A 19,238-nucleotide genomic window follows, 5' to 3' on the forward strand; every position below is an offset into this window, starting at 1 on the left:
GGTTGGATGTGGTGGTCCTGCAGGGGTTTCCCAGCCCTAATGGGGCTGTGGTGCTGTGGAAGCCGGGTTAGGGTATCCCTGTGTCTGGCAGCAGGGCTGGTTGGCAGCCTGGTGGTTAACTCGCTGTAATCACCCCGATGTAGCCTTTTGGGGTGCACGGGGCACAGCCCTGGTTGTGTCCCGGCTAGCCGGGAGCATGCTGAGACCAAGTGGGTGGTGGTGGCACCGTGGTGACAGACCGCTTCCAGGACCATAGGGTGGTTACTTCGGATCTCCGGGAATTTCTGCTCTGCCCACACGGGTCAGAGCCCGTTTGGATACCTTCCCTTTGGGGCTCCAGCTGGCTGACGTGGAGGGACCATGCTCACTGTTACCGCCAGCCCATCCTCTTGAAAAAGCAGCTCGTGTTTTTCGTCTTGGGGTGAAGTGCTGAACCTGGACAGCTCAGGGCACTGAGGCTCCTCTCTGCCTCTCCTGGGTCCCAGGTGGCAGCTGATGAACCATCAGCCAGGCTGGTGCCAGTACCCAGCCACTTCTGCGAAGTGACCCCGTCTTTTTCCCACCGAGCTGTCCCAAGGAGGCAGCAGGCATGGGGAATATTGCAGAGACCTCCTAGCATTCGGAGCAACAGGATATTAGCTAGAGGCTCCCGACCCTTAACTCTCAGTGAGCAGGCATGTTTCAGATGCTTTCACAGCCAGCTGATGCCAAGAAGTCCATGGGTTGTTGCGGCTGAAGGGTGCTGAGCTGGTCCTGACCTTACCTCAGCCTTAAATGGGGTTGGTAAGGCTTCCCAGGCTCCATCATCCATGGGGCCAGCGGTGGGCAGGGGCACGGTGAAGGCACCTGCCCGCCCGGCGCGGCCGGATTCCAGCATAGTACAACCTGAAGTGAATCGCGACAACCAGGATCAATAGGGACCGGCTTGTGAATCACTATTTAATGCACTCCGGCGTGAGTCATCCTGACTGAAAGCAGCTTTCAGCCCAGGACAATGTCAGTCAGCTCCTACCAGGTTGGGAATGAGTCAGATCTCAGCCCGAGTACAACGCGGCGTGAGTCACCGGCTGCTCCATGTGACTCCAGAACCCAGCGCGAGCTGCCGGAGCCGCTGCGTGCTCTGAGTCACTTCGTAGTACAGGGAAATGGGCTTTCTGGAGACCATTCATAATGAAGCACGATGCAACCAAGCGCTCGGCTGGAGACGCTCTGCTCGCTCCCATCAATCTGCTCTGCGCACCGGCTCCACTGCGCGCATAGTAAGGAGGTTTGTAAGATGCTAGGCTGAATGAACTCCGTGTGTGCGTGCTTGGTTTACAGCGAGCTGCATAAAAATAACCAGAAGCAGAGGCTTCCTCTGACTTTAAAGGCAGCCCAGGCAGGGCTGAAGCGGCAGTACAACTGCTGGCACTGGAGCTACCCCCTGGTCCTCTGAGGCTGTCTCCAGCAGCCACAAAAGACGAGGCAAGGGATGCCGAGAGTTGGTGCCCTACAGAGGATATGGGCTTGGTGCTGACTTAACTTAATTCCTGTTTACAATGACTTGGGTTGTGAAGGGACAGAGTTGTGTACGTACTTGCTTGCATGCTGCTCGACAGTCTCAGCACTCACGTAAATGGCTAGACCGGAGCGACAGGTTGCTTTTGTTGCTTTTTCTGGCTAAAAGGCTTAAAATTCTCTCATGTCCTTTGCATATCACAGGAGAAAAAGTGACAGAGAATGACCCTGCTGGCTGCATTTTGGAGTAACTTTTTCAGTGAAGTCTTAACATGTTGCAGTCCAAATCAAAGACATACTTTGCTCTGCAATAGCACCATCAGGGAAACAGAAACAGGGCAACACTCTTAAACACACCCCCTCCACCCCGTAACTGTTTCTGGCCAAGAAAGCCAGACTTTACTCAGAAAGAGGCTCTAGTGCAGGTGGTGTTTGGCAGAGAGCAGGCTGATCTTGCAGCCAAACGTGCAGCACCGAATACTGAAGAAGGAGCAGAGCACATGTAAGCCCTCGGTAGAAAAAGATGTAAGCTACAAGTGGCACGATCTAGGCACTGTTACCTGTTACTGTGTGGGAGTGATACATTTTCAGCTATTCCTTTTGAAATGTAAAGCAAGGCGTTCATCTGGAGAGATGAACCAAGCTCCTCGGAGCTGCTGCTCCTCTGGAAAAAGATAAATGAAATAGAACAGGTAAAGGCCCTTGGTTTCTGGGCATCTTATCTAAAAGCAGCCCAGAGCTGGTGCTTACACTCAGGGAAGGGTACTGCCTTCTCCTGTCTCTCATCCATGCACTGAAGCCTTTGACAGACTTGGGTGCAACCCATCTGAAGCTGCATTACGTGGCGTGGCTCCCGGTATCCGCTCTATGAACGCCCATCTTGCCATCTTAAATCCTCCCATTTCTATTACAAGAGATCAAATCTCCAGTGATATCAGATCTCCACAGAGCTCTTACTATTAAGTGGGCAGTCCGATAACTATGCATAAAGTGTGTGCATACGTGTGGGTGAGTTCATTGACACAAATGACAGCTCTTTATTTAAAATAGCACGCTGCTCAGTGCAGAAAGCACGTGTCAGATTTGTCAATGAAGAGGAAGAGGCACGAGTGTCAGCCTTCCTGTTCATATTTCAGCTGACAACATTGCCAGTGAAAGCACGTTGTGGCCCCAGCTACTTCTGAATTAATAAAATGCAGCTTCAGACTTACCTGCAAGCCTCGTCTGACATCAGTGGACAAGGACATCTCTTTCTTCTAACTCTGGCTGCCATTACTGGCCTGAAGAAAGAGCAGCAATTGCAATATTTATGTAGCCTCACCTAAAGCTCACTGAAACCCGTGAGTGTTCTTCGTGGTTTCGGTGGAGTTTGGATGAAGCCCAAAGTGTCTACTGAAAAAAGGCTGGACTACAGCCATCCAAACCGGGCACTCCCACTGGCTGCCAGCTATTTTCATAGCACGTGGCTTCACACGCTGTGCACTCACTGCAAAGTCTTCAGGCTGTGGCTGTGCAAATCAGGCCCTGGCACAAGCTAGGGCTTGCACACCTGCTTACCTGTAGCGTGTGTAGGGAGGGAAGGTGCTTTATGTTTAACAGAATCTTTGCTCTTCGCTAAGCTAAGAAAACTTTATTGTGCTTTAGCATAAAGCGAGGATAAAAGTGTAAGCATTGTCTACCATCTTTTTGGGGGGAGTGGTATTGTGATTTTTTTTTTTTTAATCTTTGCAATTTATATTTTAAATATTCCTCCTTTGCGAAGGCTGTTTTCTGGGTAGACCACCTTTCTACCCAGAGATGAGCAAATGCTAGAAATGTTACAAGTTGAATACCATTAGAGGTGCTTTTAACCAGGGCAGTAATTTTTCATTCCTGACCTTCATGCTTTGCTGTGTTCATAATGTTACATACAGAAATGCCTCCTAACCCGAATATCAGATAGGCATCCCATGGAGTGGAAAACATATGACAGTCGTACTTATTTCCAGTACTTCAGTGTTGCTCTTAAGGCATACAGGATTGCTTCTCCACGGTTTTCAAAAGTAAAAATACTTGCTGAAGTCCTTGGGAGACTTTGCTGTTGTATTTTTGTTTTCTGAATTACTCATTAGCATTCAGTAATAATGTGTGCTTTTTTTTCATTTTTATGAATCATAGATGCTGTCTAGCTAGATAAGGAGCAAGATTATGGGCCATTATTTTTCTCTATTTTTAGTTCACTGCTTTTTAGGGATATTTTTCTAATGGATTAAGTTTGCTGTTATTAAATAAAGAAGGATCTCGCTCTCCCTGGGAGATCTAGAAACTCCATATCCAGGCATCTGTGTGCATGTTACATTACGCTGACTTACAGCAGTGAACTGACCAGAGACGAGCTGATCTTCTCAACAACTACTGCCCTTCTCAATTAAACACTTGACTAATTGGCACTTCACCATGGGGGGAATCAGACAGTTGTGTGGATTTCTCCAGGCAGATCCTGCTGTCTGCCTTAATCTGGTCCTTCAGGGACTCCAGGGCTGCAAGACTGGTCAAACCTCACATAGGTTGCAAGTAGTCAGGGGAAGCTTGTTCCTCACGTGGAAGCAGTCAGAAGAAACTTCCTGCAGATGCAGAAACGATTACCTATGAAACTGGCCTACGTGACAGGCAGTTAGGACATGCTGTGTGTGTAGCCTAAGGTAATCATTAGGGGTGGATCGGGGATGTGCCAGAGTGGTCCCAAGGAGCACAGGGCAGTTGGATGCAAGAACTGTGCATGGCTCAGGGAGTCTTACCTGGTCTAGTCAGCAATGCTACAAGGGCCTCAGAAGAGTGTTGCCAGCAGGCCAAGGGAGGTGATCCTCCCCCTCTACTCAGCCCTGGTGAGGCCTCGCCTGGAGTATTGTGTCCAGGTCTGGGCTCCCCAGTACAGGAGGGACATGGAGCTACTGGAGCAAGTTCAGAGGAGGGCTACGAAGATGATGAGAGGCCTGGAGCACCTGTTGTACAAGGACAGGCTGAGAAAACTGGGCCCGTTTAGCCTGGGAAAGAGGAGACTGAGGGGAGACCTCATCAACGTGTATAAATATCCAAGGGGAGGGTGTTGAAAGGATGGAGCCCGTCTCTTTTCAGTTGTGCCCAGCAACAGGATGAGAGGCAATGGGCACAAACTGAAGCACAGGAGGTTTGGGCTGAACGTGAGGGGGCACTTCTTTACCGTGAGGGTGACAGAGCACTGGGACAGGTTGCCCAGAGAGGTTGTGGAGTCTCCTTCCATGGAGATATTCAAAACCTGCCTGGATGCCATCCTGCACAACGTGCTCTGGGTGATCCTGCTCGGCAGTGGGTTGGACTAGATGATCTTCAGAGGGCCCTTTCAACCCAAATGCCTATTCTGTGACCTTTGCAACAGAAACTCCTCTTGTCGCCTGGACATTGACCAACTGTCCTGTTCCATAGCCTTGATTCTCTGTGCAAGTGTCAGCTCATGCAGAGAGATTTTTTTAAATTATTATCTTAAGTTGCATGTCAAGACTTTTGAACTTGGTACAGGTGGGCCACACTTCATGCTGGTAAGTTTTGTCATCTGAGACTGATGACAGAGTTTGAGGATGACACCTCTTACCACAGTGAGTTGCTACTAGCAAAATCAGATCCCACTGACTACCCCAGAGGCAGCAGAATAGCACCTTTTATTCCCTCACTATCCCTGTGAGCCAGGCTGTTGTGTTTGTTTTTTTTTTTCTATGAAGTTATGTCCTTCACCAAACAGATACAGGTATCTTTGACAGCACCACAGGCAAACTAATAGAATTAGACGGAGATGCATTTCGTGTTATATACAGCAATTGGCTAAAACTGTATCCAGGCTGGAGTTAAATAACGCTGGAGACAGTAGAGGTTAAAGTCCTTTGGTTAAAGGTATCTCATCTCATTCCATAAAAAAATCTGAAAGTATTTTTCTTTTCTTTTGAAAGATTCCTTTCAAAACATGTACGAGATAGCAGCCCACCTCCAGTTTTTAAGTCTTTCTCCCCTGCCTTTTATTCTCAAACCCATTTTTAACAAGGCACATTTCTGCTCCAGGTGGTGGGGGACAGAGAAGGCAGATGCCGATTCTCAAGTGCGAACAGCACCCAGCACAGAGGATTCTCACACAGTTTGCTCTTGTTCATAACACCTTCCCCGAGGCCTGAAAATCTAAGATAAAGGACGCCCACAACACAGGAAGTTTGGAGCAGTGAAATTTCCATTTTGGTATGAGGACATTACCTATAGGAAGAAAAACAATTCCTGATTGTCTTATTTCTCCCTTCCAAACCAGACTTTAGAGCGCGGATCTCTCATGTGGTACAACAACTTACTAAGAGCATTTAAGGTAATGGGGAATTAAAAAAGAACACGAAACTAGGGAGTAGCTGAGGTTTTTGAAACCCAGGCATATTCTGGAATACATCTCTCACAAACTAGGTTGATGAATTTCTCCATAAACTCTCCTCCTGGACTTTTCTTTTCCTACCTTGAAGACGTGATAGTCTTGCCTGAAACTTAAAAAGGCAAAGCACTAGAGCTCCGTGTGACTATCCAAGTGACTTTTGAAATCAACAGGCCAGTAATTTGGACTTGAACCTGTGAGATTCTGACCTTCATGAAGATTACAAAATTTCTCTGAGGATAAACCTATCCACTGCTCCTTTCCCATTTCAGTGCCATAGTGGCAGAACAACAGTCTGCTGTCTGATTTGAGTGACCTGAAGGCACCAGATACAGGAGGATGTCCGTACACCTTGCTTTCCTCAGGAATGCACCCTCTTGTTCCACAGCCAAGTAACAGCTCTGGGGAACCCCTCACCTTTCAACACACTTATATTTATACATACTTCATCAGTCTGGGTTTCTCAAGCTCCAAAGTCTTCTAGCTGATTGCTGCACCTAATGTTTTCCCTGGCCATCTCTGTACATGTGTTTCTCTTCAAAATCATGCTACTGGTTCAAGAAAACAGAGATCATTATTTCAGCTTACAACAGAATAAGAAAGCAATGCATTATAATCAGGTTGTGAGGATGAATTTAAACCATCTCTTATGCTACCTATGAAAAGCAGCAGCTGGCAGGGGAGCAGTGCACAGGTACCTCTCACCCTGCTTCCTCACTCCACCACCTGTGAGTCTGCGAAGTGTAATCACAGCTGGGAATGGGAAGGAAAAAGATTTAGCTAAACGTAAGCATCAACATATGTCATTCCCTTTAACAACTTTAAAAGTAAGCTATTAGCTCAAAATGCTAATGATGATTGAAATGTTATTAATCACCTACAGTGTTGGTCTGGAACATAAAGTCCTCTTGCAGCATGAGCCGTCACACTTTCATTTTGATTTCAGATAGTTCAGGCCCTTCAGTTGAATACTATGAGATAAACTTGAGGAGATAACAAGTCACTGATACTAGCTACTATAGCAGTAGGATCCACAGGTCAGTAATTCTTCCAATTAACAATGTTGACTGCAAGTCTCTTCACTGATGCAAAGAACACAGACTAGATTTTTTTTTAAGTGGTTTTACACCTACCGCAAGACCCAGTCAGACCATCTGATATCCCAAAATTAGCAACCATAACATTTAATGAACAGAGAACTGTTTACTTGGAGGTCTAAAAAACCCTCTCCTTTTTGCCATTAGCATTTAAAATCTACTGAAGACAAAAGTAATGGCCATCATTCCCATAGATACGCAAGGTAGTCAAGCAATTGTTTAAACTGATGCTTTACATTACAATTGATGTTAGCAACAAGTGGTTTTGTAAATTCCTACCAGTACTAGTCACTGGAGTTGTTGGGAAAGCCACTGCCCATTCAAGCATACAGCACAATTCAAAACAGTAATTCTGGTGACTGACTGGGAGGGCGCATTACGTAGCTGTGGTAGTTGTAGGAAAAAGAAGGAAAGAGTGATGGTGAAATTCTGGATCTAGTATAGTCAGCAGAAAAAGTACTACGGACATGAGTCTTTTCTGTTTGGGTCCTGTCGGTAGCTCACTGCATGACCTCAGAAGAGTTGCAACATCTCTATAACTTTTTTCTACTACACCTTCCAAGATCGTTATAGTTTTATGCATACAAATCCATACCCAGGTGGTTTCAATGCTTTTTAAAGTACTTTTCTTTGAGTGCCTAGATGAATTGCATAATCTCAGCCTTTGTGCCTTTGCCTCTGTTCCCACTACAGAGTGGTTCAGTGGGAAATAGGGAGCTCTTGGTAAACTTCTTATATCACCACACATGGCTGTAAAATTGCAGCATTTTTGTTACTTTTTTTTTTTTATAATCATCTTTTTTACTCCTTGCTCACAAGGAGTAAGTTTACACAGAGGAGTAAATTAGTGTATCTGAACACTATTCCTGCTAATACACCTCAGAAAGTCACATCCTGTTTAGTTTGTGATCCAACCCAAACCTCTATCATATGTGCAGTATGGCTGTCAACAAGCCTGTATTTCCTGTGGTAGAAAATCATTGAAAAACTCTGTAATAAAAGCTTGGGCTGTCTTTAAGCCAACAGTCCTCTTACATACGTTACGCTAATCCAGCTCTGCTATCACAAAAACATGCTCTATCTGCTACAAGTATCTTTCAAAACAAGTCTTCACCACATAAGTGACCAAAAACTACTTGCCTATTCAATGAGAAAGTTGGTCTACATCTGCCAAATAAAAACGAAAACGCGTAACTTGATCTGAAAAAAAAAAAAACGTGTTGAATTTGTTTTGCTCAATCCTTCCCTTTCTGTAAGTTGTGCGAGAAGTCATGCAGTGCTGAACATTCATAAAAATGTGTAGTGCCAGAAAACTTCCAAGTTAGGGGAATGATTCGGAAGTAAACCAAAGAGCACAACACGACTGGGCTGTACAGCTACTTCATCAAAGATGTCAAAGGATAATTCTGAAGAAGAACCTGAGATGGCAACAGTGGATCCAGAAAGAGTTTTGTTTAATTAAGTCGTAGTGGGATGAAGTGGGGAGGAAGAGTGGATTCCTCCTATTTCCACCATCTTTTACCTTTCTGCTTGGAAAAAAGCAAACAGGAACCACTGTCAGTTCAATTGTAAAATGGATTAGAGAGATGAATTTATGAACTATCCACATAAAACATCTCAAGAGAAAGAGTGGCTGGATTAGGCTATATAGACAGCATACATTTAATTCCAAATTATGCTTTTCTAATAATTAATAATTGTTTAATGTCCAAGAAAGCCTGAAATGCTGTTAGATATAGTATCATCCCAAAAATGCTTTATAGTTCTTTACTTTCTAACTGAAATACAAAAATGCATTATTTTTTTAAAAAAGATAGGTATCTGGAAAGGAATTAATACTTATTACTTTAATATTATAAAACTCTGAAGGAAAGAAATCTGAATTTACAGATGTCCTCTGCATTTCACATTTATGTTTCCACATTTTGAAATGAAAAATGTCTTGAGTTTTTTGGAAGCTATATCCTTTTTCTGATTTTCTGTTTCTGGTCATTTAGGAATTGCTTGTGAGAACAGGCCTGCGGAGTTACCAAATTGGTTATCATTTCTATCTGCATCGTTCTTATGTTTTATTTCTCCTGCAAAACTGGAGCATCTTCTACTCAGCATGTCATACGTTTTTCCCTTGGGAGAGTGGGTGGTTCTCATAAAAACAAAATAAAAACTATTAAGCTCTATAATAGAAAAACAAATTCAGCAGGAAAAAAAAAAAATCCAGCAGAATTCAGTGCTGCACTCTGCTAAAATAAATCCACTTACTTCTGGCACTTCTGAAGCCTGTGACAATGTCCCCGCATCCTCCCTCCAAGTTACAACACTACTTCCTAAACTTTACTGAACATTTTAGAGAGGAAGGCAAGTTCTAACTGTCTGGTGTTCAGCTCATCAGATTGTGTTGCAAGTGTGATATTAAATTATCAACATACAACTAACATCTGTAGCAACTGATTTTAGTTCCCCTACAATCATCACAGCCTCACAAGGTTCAGCAACCTGAAAAAACCTACCTGCAAAGGGAGATCTTGCTACAGAAGGGTGGCTAGCTATGGATCCAAGAATCAACCTTGCAAGTCAAAAACCTCAGGAAATCCCTTGCAACCACTAGGCTTGTATGCCAGTGCCCTGAGAGCTGTGGCTCTCCAAGAACAGACACACCTGACTTCACCAGCATGCTCCTAGGCTCCCTGTTCTCATTTGTATTCCCATTTGTGTGCAGAACTCATTGGCCCCTTGCCTTCCATCACAGCACTTCAATGAAACGCGTGAATTTTCCACAGGACTCAACACCTCGGAGATTTGATAGCGAATAAGAGGAAGCATTTAGCTTCTTGGTTCTTTTGAAGCTGTGGCTTTCCGTAGTTCTTGGTAAGGTTTTTGTAACAAAAGCAAAATAAAATAAAAACACGTGTCTTACTTTCCCCTTCTCTTTTTGTCTTGCAGCCCATGGGATCGGAGCGGATGGAGATGCGCAAGCGGCAGATGTCCACGACCCAGGAGACCCCGGGCGCTGCACAGGCTCAGCACAGCACGGGCAATCGAGGGTCCAACGCCTGCTGCTTTTGTTGGTGCTGCTGCTGCAGCTGCTCATGGTACTACACGCTCTTATTCAAGCCTCTGGGGAACGGAGTAGCAGGGGAGGGAGGTAACAGGCAGCGTGTAGGACAGCATAAGCTAAACAAAACACCTGGGAAATTCGGCAGGGCTGGGACCGTGAGAGAGATGACTGTGCGCTAGTACTAGACACAGCCTTCTGCTGTAGTGCATTTTTTCCCACTGAAATAATGGATATTTATGTAAAAATTCTGTAAAGTATCATCAGAAGAGATCAGAGTAAGAAAGCATTTTAAAAGATATTTTAGTTCTTGCCTTAGCCTTCCTCTAGGCTTTGCAGGTGCACACCTATACACATGGAAGTGACCCCCTTTTAATGAAGCTCAGCTAACACATTTGACTGAAGTTTTAAGAAAACACCACAACAATGTAGCAGTAAAAAGAGTGTTTTTTCCTATGGTATTAAGGGCTCTGTAAAGTACTCTTACATGCCTCCTTTTAGAAATCCTTATCATCCTCACTCTGCATATTTCTGCTGAAGAGCATCCAACTCTGATTCGATTTCTACCTATATAGCTATTCACCCCTAGACAAAATTGCCATTCTGTTTATCAGGATTTCATACCTAAATAGATACCTTCCTCTAAAGCATTTCTACACAACTCCAGTTATGCAAAAAGGGAGCTATATGGCTAGTATGCCTTTAACACACAGAAATTATATTCTCAGTGCCATTTTATACAGTACCAAAAGCAGCACTTATTATTGAAATCAGATCTATTTTTATTAAAAAAATAAAAATAAAAAGGAGCAAAAAAAATCATGTATTAGGTAAATAGTTATGGTGATGTCCAAAAGCCTGGTTATATCACAGCTCTCCACTTTAAAATGCGTACTCTGCTAATGCTATGGTACCAAATGGCTTGCATCTCAGCCCGTGGCTCCAAAAAGCACTCCCTTTCTGTTGTCCAACTTAAGGTCAGAGCTTGCAACACCTGAACAGCTGAAGGAATAGGACAAGCTTAACCAATCCCTACGTAACTGCGTGTGTGAGGATATATCTTGCTTTTCTAACGTTTTTTGGAAACAGAATGAAAAATCTAACACACAAAAATCTAACACACACACTTTTTTTTTTTTTTTTTTTTTTTTTTTTAATTTCCTGGTATCTGTTTTTTTCTGCTGCTTGTTCTTAGCCTTCTCCTTGAACTGGCAGTTCTTACCTGGTATATCACATTCTAAATGAATACTTCACTGCTTATACTAGTTATAAGAATCATCTGACCACGTTTTTGAATAATACCAGTGATCCTCAGTTACCGCCAGTTTTTAAACCATCTTTCACTTGTTTCTCAACACCTTACGCCTTGAAGTATTACTCTGCCATTACACCTGTTGCCACCACTGTGTACTTCTCAGCCTCGAGCTTCACCTGGGCTCTCAGTAAAAACTGAAAGCAATACCAGAATATGTAATAGTTTTGGATTTAGGATTGGGACTTAGGAGCAGCATAGACTGTATTAAAGGGAGTTAGGAGTAGGTGTAAGAATTCATTAGTCAGGAAACTAATAACCAAGTGTCCATTCCAGCGGATCCGTTGTCATTAATTCGCAGCGTCAACCCATGGCACCTACAATTCATATGAATTTAACCCGTGGGATTAGAGACTTTAAAAACTCTGCATGCATTATTAAATAAGGATGAGGCAGAACACAATTCCAAAGAACTCCCACTGCAAGATGTTGAACAGGAAAATTAATCAAGGAAGCACAGCAAGAGAGGAAAAGGAATCACTTGATTCCTTAAAGTAATGATTTGTTCACTTTCTCTCTCATATCAGCTCCTCCAGATCCAGCTGATTCCATTCAAAATTCAAGTAAAGCTTGCTGCACTCAGTTCTGTTTCTATTTGGGCCCATTATTAATGGCTGAGACCAGAAGTTGCACTGAAATAAAGACAAGTCTTAAACATCCATAGGAGTTCAGCCAAAACACTGACAGCAAGCTGAATGCTTCTTATAAACACACTATCCACCACATAAGCACTTCAGAGCAAGTAAACCTGGCACTGAGGTGAAGGGAAGAAGTCGTAAAACAACCTGCCTGGCCAGACAGGGAATCTATTCACCATTACTTCCCCCTTACACACATGTACCAGCAGTTAGAAGTAAATGCTTTAGAGAAGAACATGAGCAGTAAGGGCAGAGCAGGCTCATCATTCCTCTGCTGTTGGTACTCAGCTTATCAGAAGTTATACAGACCCAACTCTGCCTTAATGCAAACAGTGAATATCTTGTAGGGTCAAAAAGCTTCGTTTTTTGCAAGATGTCAAGTACTCTGGCTCTGATTCTACAAAGCTTTTCAGCAGGTGCATAGAGGTGAACTAAGGTAACGTTTAGAGAGAGGTAATTACTGTGCCTGGTCAGGATTGGAGTTTGTTACCTCGCAGAGTGGTACCTATGTTAAAGCCTCGCTATACAAATACCAGTGTCATCTGAACAACTGTCCAGTGCCATCTCAAGTGGCTCAGGCTGGAGCTGCATGTTACACATACAAACATCTTTCCATAAAAGAAAAAAAAAAAAATCTGTCAAATCAGAGTACATAAAAATTGCATTCCATCTTTTAAATTGTTGCTAAACTGCTTTTTTTAATGTCTTACCTGATATTCTTGAGAATGCTCATTATCTGTGCATCCCACTATTCAAACAATTCAGAGAAAGCAATTTACTCAGAGTGTGTTAAATTACCCAAATTTCACGATGCTTAAAATTCCTATTTGCATTTCAGAATCATCTGGGAAACCAATACAAGCTCCAAAACAGAGCAGCTTGTTTTAGCTTTAAAAATAATTTATGATTTCTTGTAGAACAATTGTTTTCTAGTAGCAAGAAATGCAAAACAAACCGTAATTAAGCTATTTTTATTTCCTATTCATAAAGCCTTTCCTCAAAATAGCTCAAGTGCTTTGAGCAGAAAAATTATGAATAGGAGCAAAAATAACAGTCTGCATGAGTCATGCAGCTGAGTTGCAGAACATCCAATATTCAGCATACTCCTAATAGTAGACTTAGAAAGAAGAAATGGTGAAACAAGTCTCTCAGCCAGATTCTCACAGCCTGTGTTCGCACTACAGTTAAAACTCAAGCCTGCAGTCCGTCACTCTTCCAAAACCTGAGAAGATGCAGCATTGCACGTTTAGTCTCTTTGCTATGTTTACCTGTACATTTCTGGGAAGTCGGCCAGCCTGCACGGGTACTTTGTGAGACATGGCGTGTTCTCTTAAGGAAACTTCATTTCATCTTTCTACCCTTCTGCGCATTATCCTATGAAGACTGAAATCCTTTCCATCGGATCTGATGGCTCCTTCAGATTAATAACTCTGACAAGCACATAAATTCTTGTGTATGTGTGTGAGGAATGCATAATATACCACTTTTCATATTAAAAAGGCCAGCACTACTGGTACTTAGTAAAAGTCTGAATCCCACAGTCCCAAAGAGAACAGAGCACTAACATTCTTTAACTACTTGTTTTCTTTTCTGAAAAAGCGAAATCAAATAGTTCATTGGTTTGAATGTATGGTTCAGATGTTGCAGAAAAATGTGTTTGCAGTAGGCACCATGCCTGCTCTCAAACTTCACAACAGGAAAGTTTTCCTACCTCTTCAATGCACGCCTTGGCAAACAGAAATAACACCTCTCTCCCCTATTGTCAAGCCTCCAGCCACTCTTCTCAAACCTTAAAATGTTACAATTCTCCATCCTCCATAATTATGGAGATTACGGACTACCACTGGAGAGAGCAAGAGAAGGAGTAAGCAGTAAATAGTAAGGCTGCAAATAAGACAGAGCCATGAGCTTAAAAGGAAAAATGGAAATAAGAATCAGCTGGTTTAACAAAAAGCCTTGCTAGGGGTAAATGAGATTCTTAGGGATTAAGACATCAAAACTGTTACAACATTTACATTAAAGTAAAATACAAATGAAGGAACGGAGTTTGTTATTTTCCTAGAATTTGTAACAACTGTACTGCTTTATTTCAGCTGAGGGATTTGTTTCATATAAGGTACTGGCTGTAATTCACTGGGACTTTGCTTCTTGACAAACTCCAAGCAGTTTTACAGATTATATGAACGTATGTGTGCGCACCTGTATTTCTCACTAAACTATGGTAATCTAGAGTACAGTCCCCATGTGCTAAAAGGAAACATTCATATGCTGAAATTCAGTATCAAAAGAACTCTAAAAGGATTTTTTTTTTTAAACAACTACTTACTTATATTGACCTTTGAGAAAAGCAGCTGGAGTTGACACCTACCCTTCCAAGGGTCATTAAAAATTCTCAGTGATCACTAGTGACTGCAGCACATTTTTTTTCCTTTTAATGCTACAAACAAGCTGATACTCATTTCCAGTCAAACATAGTCAAAACGATATTTAGCAATGATCTGCTGTTTGTCTACAGGCCTCAAATTTGGATGCATATACTAGCATTTACTTAATGCTGCAGTTCATAACCACACAACGTGGCTGTGTCTACATGTGATCTCTGAAGGATGCTTGCTCTTTCAACAAGGCGTACAGAAGGATCTACCTTGCTTAGAGCTTCAGCTCCAGCTCCTGAATTCAGGCTTTCTTGAGTGACGCAGTGTCACCACTCTAAACCAGAGTCTTGGCATTCATCATGCCCTATGGATATAAAAAATAGCCAGGGTGCAAAAAGAAAAACAAACAAACAAGCAAGCTTGAAGTTTAGCTTGCATAAAACCACTGCATCAAGTGTATGTCCTGTGAGAACACTGCATCAAGCACACAATCAACACAGCATAATAAACCTCAATGGAGTACAGAGAGATTTTGTAGCTATTAAAGGCTCCTTGTGTGTACATACACTTTCTATACAGTGATATATATATATGATATTGAACAGTTCTGCTCTACGTTTGCAGGTTTACACAACAGCAGAGCTAGCATCAGAGTATAACTATGAGTACTGTGGCTACAGTTAGCTTCTGTTCTTTTAGCTGATTTTTTATTATTATTTTTTTTTTTTTTAAGTATTAGAGGAGAAGCATCTGCTGTATATTCAGTCTTTCCTTTTACGAAACTGACAAATTAATTGCTACCTTGCAGTCTTACTGTTAGAAATCAAGAGGAGGAGAGAACAAGGAGAACATCCCATGAACTCCAAGCAGAGGGTATTCCAAACTGCGAGGAAAGGTATGGTCTTTCTGAAGTGTTCTGTCAAACTGAAAATGAAACAAACCCAAACCACGCTAAATCAAGTGAATCCCCTGACATGTGCAACTAACTACTATTATCCATTTGTCATTTGAGCTGAATTTGCAAGTCATCCGTCTCTTGCCCCCTAAAGAACCAGAGGTCTGATCTATAATTTTTTACCTTATTTATATGCAGTATATAAACAAATCCCAACTCTCACAGTACAACAATAAAAAAGCATAGTAATTACAGACTCCTCTTTTTTTTTTCGCCCAAAAATATTTTTAAATACATCCTTTTCCCAACCAGCAAATACATACCAAAGCTAACTACTAGCTCTCAGCCTTAAAAAAGGAATAAATACAAAGGAGAGCTCAGATCCTCTTGAGAATCAGTTAATTGTCTCTTACGAGTTAGGCAAACAGACAGGAGCCCCTGTGAAGTTGTAACAGACCGTGTCTTTTATGGTATTTGGATTGTTACTTCTTTTTAAATATTTTCATTGAATTTTTAACAATGATTCCACAAGAACTATTAGGAATTTTAAAAAAAGCTTAATTGTTGCTGAGGCACTTTTTTACTGCAATTACTTAGAGCAGTAAAGTGCAATTTCTGCAAAGTACAGGTGATCATCTGCATCTGAGCTTTTGAGAGAAAAAAGCATGTTATAAATATATTTACTGGAGTTTACACCTAGGTAGCTGCAGTGCAGAATTCAGAGGCACGTGAGCCTTGCATTTTTGTTCCATCGTGATGGCAGATGCCTCCTGCCAGATGAAAAGCGTTGAAGTAACAATCACACATTTCTCTCTTCTTGCCCTCCTCTCCTCCTTCCTCCAGCCCTGCTCCTACTCTTGAAGAAGTAAATGCCTGGGCTCAGTCATTTGACAAGCTGATGTTTACGCCAGCCGGCCGAAATGCTTTCCGTGAATTTCTACGAACAGAATTCAGTGAAGAAAACATGCTTTTCTGGATGGCCTGTGAGGAACTGAAACAGGAGTCCAACAAAAGTGTCATTGAAGAAAAAGCAAGGCTAATTTATGAAGATTACATTTCTATCCTTTCTCCAAAAGAGGTATATTACTTTCCCTAACACATTCTTTGATGCCATTTTGCAATTAATTGTAACATGTTTAAAGCCACAAAAATACCCAGGGATAACTTTTCTTTCCCTGTGCTCCCACATTTCACTGCTAACAAGGAGAGATCTAGGGCTAAAAGGCAAACCTTGAGGTGAGAGTCAGTACTACTTTCAGTACTACTTTCTTTTTGGCTAGAAGAACACACTTCCTGTGCTCCCTTGATGTGCTGATGTGAAGGATTTAGTTTGAGGCATAACTAATGTACAGATGAAGATTTTATCCTTAAGTTTTATCTGTTGGACAAATCAGCATGGATTTTGTTTGGTGTGTGTCTGTGTGTGTGGAGATTGGGTCTCCAAAAGCAAAGGAACCACAAAGAAAGTGTTGCTTGCACAGCACAAACTGCTCTTGTGTAATATGTGCAACTTGCATGATTGCAAAGCACAAAGAGCAGCTGACAAAGTACAGCACAGAACAAAGCCTCCAGCTTCTTGAAATTTCAAACCTACTTGTCTCCTTGCTGCTAACAAGCACGTCAAATTTCAAAGACATCTCAGTTCATGGTTTGAATATAATCCTAGAAGTATGCTGGAATTTTAAACCCTTCTATTTTCCTAAAAAATTCATACACTCCATTACTTGTGGTGCAAACTGTACGTATAAAAATAATGTTTAAATCTAGACGGTGCTTTCCAGTAATGTTAGCATCTTTCTACCTTCTAGTACTTGCAGGAAAAAAAAAATAGCATAAAAGTGATGCTTGGAATCATTATGTAACCATACTTTCAGTCCACATCAATTCATTCTGCTTTTTAACATAGGAATTTGATTAAGCGACGGCTTCCCAGGTTACAGCTTCCGTCTGCGTCATCCTGCTTACTCCAAATTCAGTCTCTTTCCAAAAGCGCTACTTCCCGAGGAAACAAACTGTCACAAAACATTACAGAGCCTCTCTACTACGGAGCAGGATGCTGGGCTGGGAATAGCCTACCAGTCTCTCAGGTTTTAGTAACAACGGGATTGCAGGCAGTGCTATTCAAAGTAAGGTTGCTCCAGTGAGAAAGTTTCTCTAACCACATACTCAGCAGGTTACTACTGCCAAATTTGAGCAGTCATTTTTACTGTAAGTATATTTAACAGTCCTTAGACTCTGGAAGGACACCACCTGAAGCTATTCAAAATACTTGCTTTTTCAAGCCAATAGAACAACACAAAGAAAAAGAAAAATCAGCTACTGTACACCACTATTATTTACATGACTTTTTATTTTAATATGCAGGTCAGTCTGGACTCCAGAGTAAGGGAAGTTATTAACCGAAATATGCTGGAACCCTCACAACACACCTTCGATGACGCACAGCTTCAAATTTATACCTTAATGCACAGAGACTCCTACCCACGGTTTATGAACTCTGCTATTTATAAGGACTTGCTTCGGTCCTTATCTGAAAAATCCATCGAAGCATAGGATTTTTTTCTTAAATGTATTTATTTTAAAACAATGGGACTCTGGGCTATACCAATCAACAGGGAATTTAGTATTGATCGGATATTTACCTGAAAATAACTCAGGCAAGTTTTACTACAGACTGAATGTTTGAAACCCACACAGGGCTCTGACACAATCAGCTCACTGCAGTTTCTGATCAAATCAAGTATTACTTTGGAAAAGAGAATGAAGAGAAGATGTTAACGTTCAAAAAAAAAAAAGAACCCAGTATTTTTACAATGCAGCATGCAACTCACACACAGATCTCTTATAATGTGTATCTGAAGTACAAATGCCAACTGAGCATGAAAACTAATTTTTAAGTGGAGTGCCAGAATTTTCTTGAAAGCCAAATCAGTTGCCCCCATCCTCACTGTGACCAAAGTAAAAACAGTTGTACTGGCAAAATCTGGGTTACACTAAACTGCATTTCACAACCTCTATGAATTGTGCCTGGCACAGGTACACACCACTTCCCTTGGTATATTTAAGGTGCATACAATGTGATAATGGAAATCAGTATGGCAATCTCAAGTTTATGGAAGCTAATGGTTGAAATAATGATGCCTATAAAACCTTTTGCTGAAAAAAATGTTATTTTATTACTAGAGTCTGATGAAAGCATTTTTAAGTTCATATTGTTCGTGTTTATAAAGTTAAATTATTTAATTAAGAGGAAGAAGAGTCTGGGCATTTAAATTCTCAAATAAAGCACAATTCTCACATATTTATCTTCCTTCTGTAGGGATGTAAAAAGCATTTCACTCTTTGTTCCTGAAAGGATGGTGGTATCAATCATCTTGGTTTTGTACATATTAAATTGTCCTGTTAGCTGACAGAGCTTCTATGGTTTATATAACAGATATTTGTACATTACATTGAGAAAAGAAGGAAGCCGGCACTATCCTGTTCCACAGCACTATTTCAGACTGTCCAAAAGAAAAGCAACATCTCCGTCCACTAATAAACTCCATTCATTACAGTATCCCCAAAGCATTGCACTTGATTTCCAGTCCTATCTCAAAATTAGTAATCACAGGAAGCAGTAGGAAGAAAGTAAGCTGAATCTGCACAATCCGTTTGAAGATCTGTTATTCTCGTAAATTCTTCATTTTAAATTACGTGATCCACTACAATTCCACTGTATTAAACTTTGGGGCTTACAGTGGACTTCCATTAAACTGTAGTTTTACCCACACATTTATTTAAATGAACCAAATTGGGCAAATTCTAGAATTTGGGCAATTTGGTTCTAGAACCAATAAGGCAGAATTTAGGAGATCCATTTGTTTTCTTAATACTCTAGCCAGGAGACATGATCTTCCCTTAGTGCATTTGCAGTATCAAACAAATAGTAAGGAGCTTTCTCATTGCATAGCAT

At 41.7% G+C, this 19,238-nt stretch overlaps 1 protein-coding gene across 3 annotated transcripts in view; it reads left to right on the top strand.

Annotated features, from left to right (window-relative positions):
- RGS20 (regulator of G protein signaling 20) overlaps positions 1–18,842 on the top strand; it is a gene marked incomplete at its 5' end in the record, with an annotated part of 45,627 nt that extends 26,785 nt beyond the window's left edge. For 2 of the 3 annotated variants that reach the window (XM_084511882.1, XM_084511881.1), the window contains 4 exons: positions 9,952–10,100; positions 15,197–15,283; positions 16,127–16,361; positions 17,648–18,842. In XM_084511882.1, coding sequence (XP_084368008.1) covers positions 9,952–10,100; positions 15,197–15,283; positions 16,127–16,361; positions 17,648–17,836 — 660 coding nt within the window. In that variant the 3' untranslated portion in view covers positions 17,837–18,842. Of the gene's footprint in view, positions 1–581; positions 1,260–9,951; positions 10,101–15,196; positions 15,284–16,126; positions 16,362–17,647 lie in introns of those variants that run through there. The other variant, XM_084511883.1, reaches the window with a different exon arrangement.
- Between the last annotated feature and the right edge of the window lie 396 nt (positions 18,843–19,238).

The sequence above is a fragment of the Aythya ferina genome (genome assembly GCF_964211825.1).
Source record: "Aythya ferina genome assembly, chromosome: 2".
NCBI lineage: Eukaryota > Metazoa > Chordata > Aves > Anseriformes > Anatidae > Aythya > Aythya ferina.